Raw genomic sequence first — 17,710 nt, 5'->3', positions numbered from 1 at the left:
AGGGCCTACCTGAACTTGTCCAATAAGAAACACTTTTTTTCGATTTCCGTTGCAAAATGTTTTGCTACGGTGTGCACTAATGAATATGATCCCGATGTCTCTGTGCAGGTGTGGGTGCCATGACGTGGTCTCCGCTGGCGTGCGGGATCATCTCAGGGAAGTACGATAGTGGGGTACCCCCGTACTCACGGGCCTCACTAAAGGTAACCTTTGACCCTTGACGAGTGACTGATGCCTTATCCTCTCCAGCCCACATCTGTCACACCCCTTTGCTTCTGGTTGTAGTTGGTGTTTTTTTCTAGTCCTGCCACTCTGCCACCTTCCTTTCTGCTAACAACAGTTTATCCTGATAGTACATTGTTGTAGGACGTTCCTCTGAACTAATGCGTGTCAATTGAGGATTGAAGACTTTGAGAGTGTCAGGAAAGCCATTCGGTGTATATGGGTCAGCCAGCTTCAGTTGAACACACACACACACACACACACACACACACACACACACACACACACACACACACACACACACACACACACACACACACACACACACACACACACACACACACACACACACACACACACACACACACACACACACACACACACACACACACACACACACACACACACACACACAGTGCTCTTTCTACAGTATGTGTGATGTACCATGCTGTCTATAGCTCTCCTGCTCTTGTTCAGTGATATCTTTGGCTTAATAATCCTCCAATGATGGGATATATGCTACTAATTTCCTATGTCATACACTCCACTGGTGGAAACAGGCTATTTAAGTCCACTCAAGCACACAAATGTGGAAACACAGAACCAAGGTCTTAGACAGAGGGGACAGGTAGCTGTGTGTGTGCAATAACCAGAGGCAGTCAGTTACAGTCTCTGTGTAGTTCACTCACATTGCAGACATCTGCTCTGCCACTGGTGAGAGATCCACACACACTGGATGTGTTATGTGTGATAAATGTATAACTTTCAGCCATTCACAGAAAGGCATCTCTGCACCCCGGAGGTTTCTGGATACAGTAGTCCTGAGCGAGAGTGTGTGTGTGTGTGTGTGTGTGTGTGTGTGTGTGTGTGTGTGTGTGTGTGTGTGTGTGTGTGTGTGTGTGTGTGTGTGTGTGTGTGTGTGTGTGTGTGTGTGTGTGTGTGTGTGTGTGTGTGTGTGTGTGTGTGTGTGTGTGTGTGTGTGTGTGTGTGTGTACTGTGCGTGCGTGTGTGTACTGTGCTGTGACAGGGCTACCAGTGGATGAAGGACAAGATCCTGAGTGAGGAGGGGCGCCGTCAGCAGGCGAAGCTGAAAGAGCTGCAGGCCATTGCCGAGCGACTGGGCTGCACCCTGCCCCAGCTCGCCATCGGTAACACACACCTGCCGCTCTCTCTTTTTCTCTCTGTCTGTCTGTCTGCCTGTCCTGTCCAGCCATCCGTCTGTCTGTGTCTTTTGAGCTCCAACGTGTTAGTCAGTCATTAAAGCAGTCTGTCCGTCAGTCAGTCTGACTTATGCAATCTATCTAACAGTTTTCACAACAATGTCAAATTACCAGAGTTAGCAAATGAGCTAACTGTCGTCCATAGTCTGTCTGTCTAGTAGGACCTCAAGTGGGAGGTTGGTCAAGTCCCTGGTAGTCAAATCTTTGATGCGTTGGTTCAGCTTACGTCACAGTGTCTGAGAATGAGTCTTTGTGGTCACCTGAAGTCACTTAGTTGCACTGGACGTGTGTGTGTTTCTTCAGTCCTTCACTGTGCTTTGTGCTTCCACACACACAATGTTAATTTTCCTGTGTGGTTGTTCCCTCCCACAGCATGGTGCCTGAGGAATGAAGGGGTGAGCTCTGTGCTACTGGGGGCCTCCAGCACAGACCAACTGATGGAGAATCTAGCAGCAATACAGGTCAGAAGTGAATACTCCACACACACATCCACACAAGTACTCACATTCACATATACTGTACTTATGCATGCTTGCTCAGATACCACATACACATGATCTCTCTCTCTCTTTCACACACACACACACACACACACACACACACACACACACACACACACACACACACACACACACACACACACACACACACACACACACACACACACACACACACACACACACACACACACACACACACACACACACACACAATGGGTGTGAACCCAGGTGTGCAAGAACTCACATTCACACATACCTATGGATACTTACTCACATACCACATACACATGCTCACCCTCTCTCTCCACACACTGAGAAATACCTTCTAAATGAGCATTGCCTCTAAGTGGTAAATACAGTACCTTCGGAAAAAATTCAGACCCCTTCAACTGTTCTACATTTTGTTACATTACAGTCTTACACACACAATACCCCGTAATGACAAAGAAAAAAACGTTTTTTAGAAACTGAAATACCTAAGTATTTCCAAGTATTCATCCCCTTTGCTATGAGGACTTGAAATTGAGCTCAGGTACATTCTGTTTCCATTGATCATCCTTGAGATGTTTCTACAACTTTATTGGAGTCCACCTGTGGTAAATTCAATTGATTGGACATGATTTGGAAAGGCACACACCTGTCTACATAAAGTCCCACAGTTGACAGTGCATGTCAGAGCAAAAACCAAGCCATGAGGTCGAAGGGATTGTCCATAGAGCTCTGAGACAGGATTATGTCAAGGCACAGATCTGGGAAAGGGTACCAAAACATTTCTGCAGCATTGAAGGTCCCCAAGAACACATTCATCATTCTTAATTGGAAAATGTTTAAGATTAATCCTGGAGCTGGCCGCCCGGCCAATCTGAGCAATCGGGGGAGAAGGGCCTTTGTCAGGGAGGTGACCAAGAACCTGATGGTCACTCCTACAGAGCTCTAGAGTTCCTCTGTGGAGATGGGAAAACCTTCCAGAAGGACAACTATCTCTGCAGCACTCCACCAATCAGGCCTTTAGGGTAGAGTGGCCAGACAGAAGCCACTTCTCAGTAAAAGGCACATGACAGCCCGCTTAGAGTTTGCCAAAAGGCACCTAAAGTCTCTCAGACTATGAGAAACAAGATTCCCTGGCCTGAATGCCAAGCATCACGCTGGGAGGAAGCCTGGAACCATCCCTACGGTGAAGCATGGTGGTGCCAGCATCATGCTGTGGGGATGTTCTTCAGCTGCAGGGACTAGAAGACTAGTCAGGATCGAGGCAAAGATGAACTGAGCAATGTACAGAGAGAGCCTTGATGAAATCCTGCTCCAGAGCACTCAGGACCTCAGACTGCGGCGAAGGTTCACCTTCCAACAGGACAACAACCCTAAGCACACAGCCAAGACAATGCAGGAGTGGCTTCTGGACAAGTCTCTGCATGTCCTTGAGTGGCCCAGCCAGAGCCCGGACTTGAGCCCAATCTAACATCTCTGGAGAGGTCTGAAAATAGCTGTGTAGCACCTCTCCCCATCCAACCTGACAGAGCTAGATAGGATCTGCAGAGTTGAATGGAAAAACAGCAAAAACAGGTGTTCCAAGTTTGTAACGTGATACGAAAGAATTCTCGAAAGGTGCTTCAACAAAGTACTGAGTAAAGGGTCTGAACCATTCTATTTTATATTTTTATTAATAATTAGCACATAAAAAATAAGCTGTTTTTACTTTGCCGTTATAGCTTATTGTGTGAAGATTGATGAGGCACAACGTAACAAAATGTGGAAAAAGTCAATGGGTCTGAATACTTTCCAAAGGCACTGTACATCTGCTTATTAATTTCCAGAACATTTTGTTGTTGTTTTGTTTTTTACATTGTGGCTCAATTAAATGTTATACCTTATTGGCAAACATTTCCCTTTGGGGTAATAAACTGTTTGCTTGTGGTAGAGTGGCCAGAGAGAAGCCACTTCTTAGTAGAAGGCACATGCCAGCCCGCTTCTGGATATCAGGACAGCGATCACTCACCTCGGATTAGACAAAGATTTCTTCAACAACAACAACAAGCAGGACTCATGCGATATTCTCCAAACACCCCACAGGGCAGATATCCCAGTTATTCGCAATAGGAAGCGACACAGAGGACGAAGAGCCGGATGCATCGTCCGGACCCACAGGAGGCAACTAGGAAAGCTGCCGTTACTGTCAATATGACTCGCCAATGTGCAATCCTTGGACAATAAACTAGACGAGGTACGATCACGAATATCCTACCAACGGGACATCAAAAACGGTAATATCCCATGCTTCACGGAATCGCGGCTGAATGACGACATGGATATTCAGCTGGCGGGATACACGCTGCACCGGCAGGAAGACCGGGGAGAGGGGGGGGGGGGTCTGTACATATTTGTAAACAACAGCTGGTGCACGAAATCTAAGGAAGTCTCTAGATTTTGCTCGCCTGAGGTAGAGTATATTGTGATAAATTGCAGGCCACAATACTTGCCTAGAAAGTTCTCAGCTATACTTTTCTGGGATGTTTATTTACCACCACAGACGGATGCTGGCACTAAGACCGCACTCAGTCAGCTGTATAAGGAAATAAGCAAACAGGAAACCACTCACCAAGAGGCGGCGCTCCTAGTGGCCGGAGACTTTAATGCAGGGAAACTTAAAACAGTTCTACCAAATCTCTATCAACATGTTAAATGTGCAACCAGAGGGCAAAAAATTCTGGATCACCTGTACTCCACACACAGAGATGCGTACAAAGCTCTCCCTCGCCCTCCATTTGGTAAATCCGACCACAACTCTATCCTCCTGATTCCTGCTTACAAGCGAAAATGAAAGCAGAAAGCACCAGTGACTCGGTCTATAAATAAATGGTCAGATGAAGAAAATGCTAAACTACAGGACTGCTTTGCTATCACAGACTGGAACATGTTCCGGGATTGTTCCGATGACATTGAGGAAAATACCACATCAGTTACTGGCTTTATCAATAAGTGCATTGAGGACGTCGTCCCCACAGTGACTGTACGTACATACCCCAACCAGAAGCCATGGATTACAGGCAACATTCGCACTGAGCTAAAGGGTAGAACTGCCGCTTTCAAGGTGCGGGACTCTAACCCGGAAGCTTACAAGAAATCCCACTATGCGCTGCGACGAACCATCAAACAGGTAAAGCGTCAATACAGGGCTAAGATTGAATCATACTACACCGGCTCCGACACTCGTCGGATGTGGCAGGGTTTGCAAACTATTACAGACTACAAAGGGAAGCACAGCCGCGAGATGCCCAGTGACATCATTTCTAAATCACTTCTATGCTCGCTTCGAGGCAAGCAACACTGAGGCATGCATGAGAGCATCAGCTGTTCCGGACGACTGTGTGATCACGCTCACCGTAGCCGATGTAAGACCTTTAAACAGATCAACATACACAAGGCTGGGCCTCCCGGGTGGCGAAGTGTTTAAGGGCCACCAGAGACTCTGGGTTTGCGCCCAGGCTCTGTCGCAACTGGCCGTGACCGGAAGGTCCGTGGGGCGACGCACAATTGGCCTAGCGTCGTCCGGGTTAGGGAGGGTTTGGCCGGTAGGGATATCCTTGTCTCATCGCGCACCAATGACTCCTGTGGCGGGCCGGGCGCAGTGCACGCTAACCAAGGTTGCCAGATGCACGGTGTTTCCCCCGACACATTGGTGCGTCTGGCTTCCGGGTTGGATGCGTGTTGTGTTAAGAAGCAGTGCGGCTTGGTTGGGTCGTGTATCGGAGGACGCATGACCTTCGACCTTCGTCTCTGCCGAGCCTGTACGTGAGTTGTAGTGATGAGATAAGATAGTAGCTACTAACAATTGGATACCACGAAATTGGGAAAAGGGGGTAAACACATACACAAGGCTGCGGGGCCAGACAAATTACCAGGACGTGTGCTCCGGGCATGTGCTGACAAACTGGCAGGTGTCTTCACTGACATTTTCAACATTTCCCTGATTGAGTCTGTAATACCAACATGCTTCAAGCAGACCACCATAGTCCCTGTGCCTAAGAACACAAGGGCAACCTGCCTAAATGACTACAGACCCGTAGCACTCACGTCCGTAGCCATGAAGTGCTTTGAAAGGCTGGTAATGGCTCACATCAACACCATTATCCCAGAAACCCTAGACCCACTCCAATTTGCATACCGCCCAAACAGATCCACAGATGATGCAATCTCTAATGCACTCCACACTGCCCTTTCCCACCTGGACAAATGGAACACCTATGTGAGAATGCTGTTCATCGACTACAGCTCAGCGTTCAACACCATAGTACCCTCAAAGCTCATCACCAAGCTAAGGAACCTGGGACTAAACACCTCCCTCTGCAACTGGACCCTGGACTTCCTGATAGGTCGCCCCCAGCTGGTGAGGGTAGGTAGGAACATATCTGCCACGCTGATCCTTAACACTGGAGCTCCCCAGGGGTGCCTGCTCAGTCCCCTCCTGTACTCCCTGTTCACCCACGACTGCATGGCCAGGCACGACTCCAACACCATCATGAAGTTTGCTGACTACCTGTGTCATCAGCAAACCTAATGATGGTATTGGGTCGTGCCTGATCACTGACAACGACGAGACAGCCTATAGGGAGAAGGTCAGAGACTTGGCCGGGTGGTGCCAGAATAACAACCTATCCCTCAACGTAACCAAGACTAAGGAGATGATTGTGGACTACAGGAAAAGGAGCACCGAGCACGTCCCTATTCTCATCGACGGGGCTGTAGTGGAGCAGGTTGAGAGCTTCAAATTCCTTGGTGTCCACATCAACAACAAAATAGAATGGTCCAAACACACCAAGACAGTCGTGAAGAGGGCACGACAAAGCCTATTCCCCCTCAGGAAACTAAAAAGATTTGGCATGGGTCGTGAGATCCTCAAAAGGTTCTACAGCTGCAACATCGAGAGCATCCTGACCGGTTGCATCACTGCCTGGTATGGCAATTGCTCGGCCTCAGACCACAAGGCACTTCAGAGGGTAGTGCGTACGGCCCAGTACATAACTGGGACAAAGCTGCCTGCCATCCAGGAACTCTACACAAGGCGGTGTCAGAGGAAGGCCCTAAAAATTGTCAAAGACCCCAGCCACACCAGTCATAGACTGTTCTCTCTACTACCGCATTTCAAGCGGTACCAGAGGGCCAAGTCTAGGACAAAAAGGCTTCTCGACAGTTTTTACCCCCAAAGCCATAAGACTCCTGAACAGGTAACCAAATGGTTACCTGGACTATTTGCATTGTGTGCCTCCCCCCCAACCCCTCTTTTACGCTGCTGCTACTCTCTGTTTATCTTATATGCATAGTCACTTTAACTATACATTCACGTACATACTACCTCAATTGGCCTGACCAACCAGTGCTCCCGCACATTGGCTAACCGGGTTATCTACATTGTGTCCCACCACCCGCCAACCCCTCTTTTTACGCTTCTGCTACTCTCTGTTCATCATATATGCATAGTCACTTTAACAATACCTACATGTACATACTACCTCAATAAGCCTGAACTAACATGTGTCTGTATATAGCCTGGCTACTCTTTTTTCAAATGTATTTTTACTGTTATTTTATTTCTTTACTTACCTACCTACCCACACACACACACACACACACACACACACACACACACACACACACACACACACACACACACACACACACACACACACACACACACACACACACACACACACACACACACACACACACACACACACACACACACACACACACACACACACACACACACACATTTTTCTCCGCACCATTGGTTAGAGCCTGTAATTAAGCATTTCAATGTAAGGTCTACTACACCTGTTGTATTCGGCGCACGTGACAAATAAACTTTGATTTGTTTACTATTGTTGACATGGATTTGATGACGTGTAGTGGCATTGAATTTGAATTCCAATGGGGACATTGTGTTCATTATGTCATTCTCCTTCTCTCACAGGTTCTTCCAAAGTTGTCGTCCTCCATCGTTCATGAGATGGATAGTATCCTAGGCAACAAGCCCTATAGTAAAAAGGACTACAGATCCTAGAGGCTGCCTGAGGAACATTGTTGGGGGGCGGAGGTCAGCATCTTCCTTCTTCCTCGTCTGCGACCAGCTTCAGTTGAACAAGACACCAGGCACCATGGGAAATATATAGCCATTGAACCACTTGGGAAAGTCAATCAGAGTATCTAAATATATATATCTTTCTCCCAACCCAAAGATTTTAGAGTAGACTTGGAGACATTTCCCATCCGAGGAATTGTATTCACCATTCACAGTCCTTCACAGTCCTTAAACTATTTATTCTATAACAGATTCTTGATTGAAAAGGTTCCGAATCCAGAATACATTTGAAAAGGTTTTTGTCTTGTATAGGTCCCATAAAATAAATTGATCCAGCACTCCATTAAAGACGCACTATGCAAAATCACAAAAATTCAAATAGTTCGCTTAATTTCAATATATATGACAAAACAAGCAAGTATAGTGCAGAGAATCACTGTAACATCTAAACCGCTGTGAAATATGTTCTCCATAACCAACAATATTTTCAGCTGTTTGAAGCTAGTGTGCAAAACTGAAAGTAAGACACAAAACAAAACTTAAGAACAGGAGCACATAGAACAGATCTGCCGCTTCTTAGACTTGCTTTCAATGAGAATGACATATCTTTAACACACATTTCTATGTGAATTTGGTCAGGTCGCCCAAAACCTTACATATTGCAACTTTAAATAGCTAATACTAAACATTTGTTGAGATTACCAACGCTGATACTATTCCATGTGTAGATAATAGAAATATAATGATGAGTGGACATGATTCTGTATCTGATATAAAGGGCATGTGTCCCACTACTCTGATGATGAGTTGAAAAAGGACATTGAACACTTAAATAGTTAGTATGGTTAAACCACACCCATTCAACTAAGGCAACTTGGGCTGCCATCTTTTCAATTGGCAAAAAGTTGAGATCTTGCCTGCACCCACTCTTTCTTTAGTATACAGACTGAACCATTAAGATATATTTCTGAATTTCACCTAGCTACAAGACTGTACATCTGCCAGTCAGTGTGTTTTTTGTTGTTGTAAGCCTACCGAATGGCTGTGTCTATCCTATTCATTGTATTTTTCCACTTATATACCTTTACACACACACTCTCTCTCTCTGCATCAGTGTGAAGAGGGCAGCCCTCCCAGCCGTGTACAGTAATGGCTTTTCAGAGAGCACTCAGTGAGAAAACCCCTTGCCTCAAAACTCTGTCACATCCTATTGTGACTGGATCAGGTTAAGTGTTTTTAACTTTTTACTCTCTGTATCGCAGAAGACAGAGTCCCGGGATTGGTCATGCAATTTTCCCAGAGTGCTCGATAAAACAGCTTCCTGTGTTATGAAGTTATGTAACACAAAACAGAACGAACTGGCACCACCAAAAACTACTTCTCACACAAAACAGAATGAAATGGCACCACCAAAAACTACTTCTCCTGAAAATATATATGTTTGATTAAAGTGTAATGTTCCAGTTTCATAAATGCTTTCTGTGAGCAGACATATTAGTGTGTGTGCATGTCTGTGTGTGTGTGTGTCTGTGTGTGTGTGTGAGCTCACTTTACCTGGTCGTGGTCACTGCTGTAGTTGGACAAGAGACATGTTCACTCATCTAAAGCCAAAGAGAACACCCCAACACACATATTACTGTACTGTATAATACTCAAGGCATCTAAGTGGTTTCTGCCAGTCAGAGTGACTGTGGTTAGTTTTGATTTCAGTCTCAACGTCGCTTGAGATTCATTTAGGAAGGCTTTCATGCAGCCTAGTCTCCTTTCCTCTGTCATTGAAGATGTGGGAACATGATATTTGGGAAACACAGTTGCAAACATAGTATTTTCTGTGTTTGCAATGTTGCATTTACTGTCTAATGATGTTGTGTCCCTATTCTAAATATTGTTCAAAAGCATTTGTGACCTAGACACACCGGTTGTATCTCATTCTAAATGAGATAGAAAGAGAGAAAAAGAGAGAGGGACATGTCTCAGTCAAAGTCAACGCTGCAAACCTCAGGAGTATCTTTGTTGGGTCTTTGGCGCCACCTTCAGGTCATAAAACATCAATGGCAGCATTGATGTTGATATTTCTTGTCTGAGAAAACACCCATCCTGTCTACAATTGTAATTAAAACCTGATCCATGCTTCACCCTAATATTTTGAGCTATATATTTTGATTTGATAACGTAATTTCAATTTGGCAAGATAACTTGCCATTATAGCGACATGCTCTAACTATGGCAATGGATGGTCAATGGTATGATACCATTTAGTAACAAGACAGTGAAGTCTACAGTAAATACAATTTTGTAACACCTTACCCTCCAGTTTGCATAAGTATCTATACCCATTGGAGTTGTGACACTGAGATAGTTGGCCCACATCAACTCTGCTGTCCAACCAGTTACTGAAATAAATGACTGGGTCTGAAATGACTGGAACTTGAGCATTAGGTCTGATGATAGCTTAAGGTAGGCTGATGGATGTGCTTCCAGGATAACTTAGCCCGTAGTTCAGCACAACATAGGCCTGCAAGATTTATGGGGTGTCCAGATTTGCAGGACACCAGACAAAAAAAAGTGACTGTTTATATATTGCATGGGCACCCACTAGTAACACTACTCTTTAGCTAATGTTGATACAAATACAGCATATTGTCTGAGTGTAAACCTTCAGCTTTTTAAAAGTTGTCTACCTATGTTTTACATGTAACATACCTATGTTTCGTATGCTTAAATGATGTATCTAAGGATTACAACTGGCCTCGCCTGTAAGGCTTTTGGGCTTTCACCAAAGCTCACGACTGAGCAGCATATAGGAAACATCTTATTTTAAAGACAGGTTATATACTGTAACCGCTCAAATTGTACAGTTGCATATGTGTGTGAGTGGGTGCATGTGTTCATGAGTGCGATCCTGTGTATGGGTGTATACCAGTAACCAACACTGCTCTCTTATGTTTCGTACTGTGTGCTCTGATGTTGACTTTGTGCATTTCTCTGAGCTTGTGGTCACCAGGCCTGGTTCTACCTAGTCCCAGTGAGCTACCGCACAAGGTATCTCTACATCAGACTGTCACTTAGAAACATTAAGTAAAGGAGTGTGTTGGGAGCTAGCCTGGGTGCCAGGAGAAAGAGATGGGCACCCAAGCTATGCGTGAGCCTCATCCAATGAAAAGTGATTATTTAGCCACGGATCACTCTCTTTGGGTGTGTTTTAAAGTAAATTTACATTATATAACATTTCTATCCTTTCCAGATTGATGGAATGCTGGTCAGACACAAGTAAATGCAGCCCGAGCATCTAGTTAAGGCACGCTATAAAGACACACACTATGTTGTAGATAAGAGCAAACATAATCAACTAAGTAGAGTACGCTACTGTGCATTTCATGTAAAGGGACTAATTCACAAGCTATTTTAATGGTCTTATTTTTTACACACACAAATACTGTGCAGCATAGGAATCTGTAATATAGTCAACTGCAAGCTATTTGTACATTTGCAATGTCAAAATACATAATGGATTCACAGATTCTTTCTGTACTGTATATAATCTAAATTCTGTATATACTGTATGGCTGTTAGCTATCACTTCCTGCCTATGTTTTATCTTCTGTTCATTTTGCAAGCATTGCTAACTGAATTGTGATTGAAGCAGACTTTAGGTGAATTGTGTTTACAGCTTGAGAACGTATAAATATAAAAATAAATGCTATAAATAAAAAATAAACGTATTGACTTCATACAGAACATGACTTGACTGTGTGGAAATTTGTTCCCATTGAAGATGATCAAGTTTGTAAAGCAAAGACACTTAAAGCGGGTTGAATTGTTTATATTTAGTCGTAAACCTATCCAATCTGGAGAAGAAAAGTGATGGTGAAACAAGAGACAAAATTATTAGATTGTAAATTAGTTTGTTCATTTTCGATTTCAATTCATATCAAAATACAACGTGGTGCAAGGTGCCCTTGTAAATTACATTTTGATTATGTAACATTTTGCTCGCAACACAACACAGGCGTGTTGATGGAGTGTCCAGATTTTCAGTCCACCAGACAGAAAAGTGACTGTTTATATATCGCATGGGAACCCACTATGACACTACTCTTTAGCTAAAGTTGATACAAATACAGCATATTGTCCAAATGTAAACATCCAGCTTTTTAAAATGTTGTATGGTTAAGAGTGTTTACATTAGTGAGTGGTTACATTGGCTAAATGAGATAATTTCATCTTTAAACACAAAGCATTCCAATACAAGACTCAAAAGTCTTCTCGGAAGGCCAAGATGGATAATGGTTATAAAGGTAATGAATCTGCCTTTAGAATATCGAGTATGGGACGCAGTTTGGGTCTTTGAATGTCAAAAAAGATACACATCAAATAACAAAATGCTAATTATATGCAAATGTTGGCCAATCACAAATAAGGCGCGTTTAAAGCATTCATCGTCAATCATTTGTGTTAAAGGTTTTCACTTAGACTGGTCCTTTTTAAAGGGCTCGTCTGGGATCTGAACCCAGGACCTCTCGCACCCGAAGAGAGAATCGTTCCTCTATACACACACAAGTCACTTTCTAGATTATTTTTATGGTTGATGAAGACGTTATTTACGTTTCTGACCTTCGTAATAGCAGCCTCATCTGAGATTTGTAGCAGCCACCAATCACATACAGAGAAAAAGGAGCCCATTTCAGCTGTTTCTCTTAAATCTAGCATTGGCTGTGTGTGTTTCAGTGAAGACATATTCTGAGAATTTTGTTTAAGGTTTTCCCTTAGACTGGTCTTTTTTAAAGGGCTCATCTAGGATTTGAACCCAGGACCTCCAAAGTAAGAATCATACCCCTAGAACAACAAGCCACTTTCCAGCATGTATAATGCATTACTGATTACTGAAGACAAAAGGTTACAGCCAATCTGTCGCCACAGGAAACTTGGAGACTTTATTTACGTTTCAGAACTTAGTAATAGCAGGCTCATCCTAGATTTGTAGCAGACACCAATCACACTCTAAGCGAGAATCATCCACAGAGAAAAAGGAACCCATTTCAGGTGTTTCTCTTAAATAGTGCTTATTTCTAATGTTGACTGTGTGTATTTCAGTGAAGACATATTCTGAGAATTGTGCACACACACACATACTTTTTTCGCACTATTGGTTGAGCCTGTAAGTAAGCATTTCACTGTAAGGTGAACCTGTTGTATTCGGCACACGTGGCAAATAAACTTTGATCAAAACAAAGTTTATTTGTCACGTGCGCCGAATACAACAGGTTCACCTTACAGTGAAATGCTTACTTACAGGCTCAACCAATAGTGCGAAAAAGGTATGTGTGTGTGTGTGATGGTAAGTAAAGAAATAAAACAACCGTAAAAAGACATTTGAAAATAAGAGTAGCAAGGCTGTATACAGACACCGGTTAGTCAGGCTTATTGAGGTAGTATGTACATGTAGGTATGGTTAAAGTGACTATACATACAAGATGAACAGAGAGTAGCAGTTGCATAAAAAGAGGGGTTGGCGGGTGGTGGGACATAATGCAGATAGCCCGGTTAGCCAATGTGCGGGAGCACTGGTTGGTCAGGCCAATTGAGGTAGTATGTACATGAATGTATAGTTAAAGTGACTATGCATATAAGATAAACAGAGAGTAGCAGCAGCGTAAAAGAGGGGTTGGGGAGGCACACAATGCAAATAGTCCAGGTAACCATTTGGTTACTTGTTCAGGAGTCTTATGGCTTTGGGGGTAAAAACTGTTGAGAATACTTTTTGTCCTAGACTTGGCACTCCGGTGACCATTTTTAGGGCCTTCCTCTGACACCGCCTGGTGTAGAGGTCCTGGATGGCAGGCAGCTTTGCCCCAGTGATGTACTGGGCCGTAAGCACTACCCTCTGAAGTGCCTTGCGGTCTGAGGCCGAGCAATTGCTGTACCAGGCAGTGATGCAACCGGTCAGAATGCTCTCGATGTTGCAGCTGTAGAACCTTTTGAGGATCTCAGGACCCATGCCAAATCTTTTTAGTTTCCTGAGGGGGAATAGGCTTTGTAGTGCCCTCTCCACGACTGTCTTGGTGTGTTTGGACCATTCTAGTTTGTTGTTGATGTGGACACCAAGGAATTTGAAGCTCTCAAACTGCTCCACTACAGCCCCGTCGATGAGAATGTGGACGTGCTCGGTGCTCCTTTTCCTGTAGTCCACAATAATCTCCTTAGTCTTGATTACGTTGAAGGATAGGTTATATTCTGGAACCACCAGGTCTCTGACCTCCTCCCCATAGGCTGTCTCGTCGTTGTTGGTGATCAGACCTACCACTGTTGTGTTGTCTGCAAACTTAATGATGTGTTGGAGTCGTGCCTGGCCATGCAGTCGTTGGTGAACAGGGAGTACAGGAGGGGACTGAGCACACACCCCTGGGGAGCTCCAGTGTTGAGGATCAGTGTGGCAGATGTATTGCTACCAACCCTCACCACCTGGGGGCGGCCCGTCAGGAAGTCCAGGTCCAGTTGCAGAGGGATGTGTTTAGTCCCAGGTACCTGAGCTTAGTGATGAGCTTTGAGGGTACTATGGTGTTGAACGCTGAGCTGTAGTCACTGAATAGCATTCTCAGATAGGTGTTCCTTTTGTCCAGGTGCGAAAGGGCAGTGTGGAGTGCATTAGAGATTGCATCATCTGTGGATCTGTTTGGGCGGTATGCAAATTGGAGTGGGTCTAGGGTTTCTGGGATAATGATGTTGATGAGAGCCATTATTAGCCTTTCAAAGCACTTCATGGCTACGGACGTGAGTGCTACGGGTCTGTAGTCATTTAGGCAGGTTGCCTTTGTGTTCTTGGGCACTGGGACTATGGTGGTCTGCTTGAAGCATGTTGGTATTACAGACTCAATCAGGGACATGTTGAAAATGTCGGTGAAGACACCTGACAGTTGGTCAGCACATGTCCAGAGCACACGTCCTGGTAATCCGTCTGGCCCCGCAGCCTTGTGTATGTTGACCTGGTCTTACTCACGTCGGCTACGGAGAGAGTGATCACACAGTCATCCTGGACAGCTGATGCTCTCATGCATGCCTCAGTGTTGTTTGCCTCAAAGCGAGCATAGAAGTTGTTTAGCTCGTCTGGTAGGCTCGTGTCACTGGGCAGCTCGTGACTGTGCTTCCCTTTGTAGTCTGTAATAGTGTGCAAGCCATGCCACATCCGACGAGCATTGGAGCTGGTGTAGTATGATTCAATCTTAGCCCTGTATTGACGCTTTGCATGTTTTATGGTTCGTCGGAGGGCAAACCGGGATTTCTTGTAAGCTTCCGGATTAGAGTCCCACCCCTTGAAAGCGGCAGCTCTACCCTTTAGCTCAGTGTGAATGTTGCCTGTAATCCATGGCTTCTGGTTGGGGTATGTACGTACAGTCAATGTGGGGATGACGTCCCCAATGCATGTATTGATAAAGCCAGTGACTGATGTGGTGTATTCCTCAATGTCAACGGAAGAATCCATGTTCCAGTCTGTGATAGCAAAACAGTCCTGTAGTTTAGCATTTGCTTCATCTGACCATTTTTTTATAGACCGAGTCACTGGTGCTTCCTGCTTTAATTTTAGCTTGTAAGCAGGAATCAAGAGGATAGAGTTGTGGTCGGATTTACCAAATTGAGGGTGAGGGAGAGCTTTGTACACGTCTCTGTGTGTGGAGTACAGGTGATCTAGCACATTTAACATGTTGATAGAGATTTGGTAGAACTGATTTAAGTTTCCCTGCATTAAAGCCACTAGGAGCGCCGCCTCTGGGTGAGTGGTTTCCTGTTCGCTTATTTCATTGTACAGCTGACTGAGTGCGGTCTTAGTGCCAGCATCTGTGGTGGTAAATAAACATCCCAGAAAAGTATAGATGAGAACTCTCTAGGCAAGTAGTGTGGCATGCAATTTATCACAATACACTCTACCTCAGGCGAGCAAAATCTAGAGACTTCCTTAGATTTCGTGCACCAGCTGTTGTTTACAAATATGCACAGACCGCCTTCCTCTGTTCTATCCTGCCGGTGCAGCGTATATCCCGCTAGCTGAATATCCATGTCATCATTCAGCCATGATTCCGTGAAACATAGGATATTACCGTTTTTGATGTCCCGTTGGTAGGATATTCGTGATCGTACCTCGTCTAGTTTATTGTCCAATGATTGCACTCTGGCGAGTAGTATTGATGGTAATGGCAGCTTTCCCACTCGCCTTCTGCGGATCCGGATGAGGCATCTGGCTCTTCGTCCTCTGCGTCGCTTCCTTTTGCGAATAATTGGGATGTCTGCCATGTGGGGTGTTTGGAGAATATTGTGTGAGTCCTGCTTGTTGTTGTTGTTGTTGAAAAAATCTTTGTCTAAACCAAGGTGAGTGATCGCTGTCCTGATATCCAGAAGCTCTTTCTGCCGTAAGATACGGTTGAAGAAACATAATGTACAAAATAATTTACAAATAGCACGGAAAAAACACATAACAGCACAATTGGTTAGGAGACCGTAAAACGGCGGCCACCTCCTCCGGCGCCATCTTCCAGGGAATCACACCGCTAGACCAACGAGCCACTTTCTAGCGTATATTTAAGACGAAGAAGACATTATTTACGTTCCTGACCTTTGTAAAAGTTACTTCATCCAAGATTAATCTCAGACACCAATCACAATCTAAGCAAAAATCATACACAGAGATAAAGGAGCCCATTTCAGCTGATTCTCTTAAATCCAGCATTGGCTATGTTTCAGTAAAGACACATTCAGAGAATGGTGGTGAAGGTTTTCACTTAGACTTTACCTTTTTAAAGGGGTCACCTAGGATTTGAACCTGGAACCACTCACACCAGAAGTGAGAATCATACCCCTAGACCAACGAGTCACTTTCAAGTGTATAAAAGGCATTACTGATAAAAGACGACACCCCACCCACCCTAATTGTCAGACTAAAACCACAATCCCAACAATCAAACATGAAAACACTTGTAGAGATACGTTGTTGCTCACTTTCCATCTTGCTCTTCCTAGCTAAACCTTGGTGTAAACTAAAAACGACCAGATAGTGCGGTAAACGGATCCAAATTCCAAGAAGATATCAGCAGTTCTGTCCTAGGACAGCATGGATAAGAAAAAACAAAAAATAAACTGCGTCTTATCCCAGAGAAAGACCATTGTGAATAAAACGTGTTTTAGTTCTTTGAGAAAAGTGAACACGTCTGCCGGTATGTCGAAAAGATGGCTTTGGCCATTGTACTGAACTGTGCTTTGGCGGCAGGTCTGGACTGCTTGCGAAGTCAGGTGAGATCCGTGCTCATATCCGGGAAAAGGCTCTTGCCATCGATGTTGATGTCCCCTTTGGGTATTGCGAGTTGCAGTATCTTCTCCCTGTCCTGGAAACGGAGGAACCTGATCAGGACTGCCCGTGGGGGCTCATCTGACCGCGATTTCGGTGCTGATGTTCTGTGGGCGCGTTCGATTTCCAGCGGCTTGGAGAAGTTGATTATGGCTAGGACATCAGGGATCCATTGAGTGAAGAAACGGACCGGGTCACGACCCTCGCTGTCATCTCTCAATCCCACCACACGTCAATCCCACCACACGCTACGTCTGCTCTGGTTCTCCATCTGGTCTACCTTGTTTTTGAGATAGGCATTGTCCTTCTGCAGCTGTATCAGAACCTGGTCTTGTTGAGTGACGGTATCTTCAACTGT

General features: G+C 44.6%; 1 protein-coding gene across 6 annotated transcripts in view; it reads left to right on the top strand.

Annotated features, from left to right (window-relative positions):
• LOC124031823 (voltage-gated potassium channel subunit beta-2-like) overlaps positions 1-11,756 on the top strand; it is a 124,080-nt gene extending 112,324 nt beyond the window's left edge. For all 6 annotated transcript variants that reach the window (XM_046343534.1, XM_046343531.1, XM_046343530.1 and 3 more), the window contains 4 exons: positions 109-203; positions 1,250-1,370; positions 1,815-1,903; positions 7,911-11,756. In XM_046343534.1, coding sequence (XP_046199490.1) covers positions 109-203; positions 1,250-1,370; positions 1,815-1,903; positions 7,911-8,000 — 395 coding nt within the window. In that variant the 3' untranslated portion in view covers positions 8,001-11,756. The remainder of the gene's footprint in view (positions 1-108; positions 204-1,249; positions 1,371-1,814; positions 1,904-7,910) is intronic.
• The last annotated feature ends 5,954 nt before the right edge of the window (positions 11,757-17,710 follow it).

Source organism: Oncorhynchus gorbuscha, linkage group LG03 (assembly GCF_021184085.1).
Source record: "Oncorhynchus gorbuscha isolate QuinsamMale2020 ecotype Even-year linkage group LG03, OgorEven_v1.0, whole genome shotgun sequence".
NCBI lineage: Eukaryota > Metazoa > Chordata > Actinopteri > Salmoniformes > Salmonidae > Oncorhynchus > Oncorhynchus gorbuscha.
Note: the sequence above shows the minus strand (reverse complement) of the source record. Positions and strands in the feature narration are given on the sequence as shown.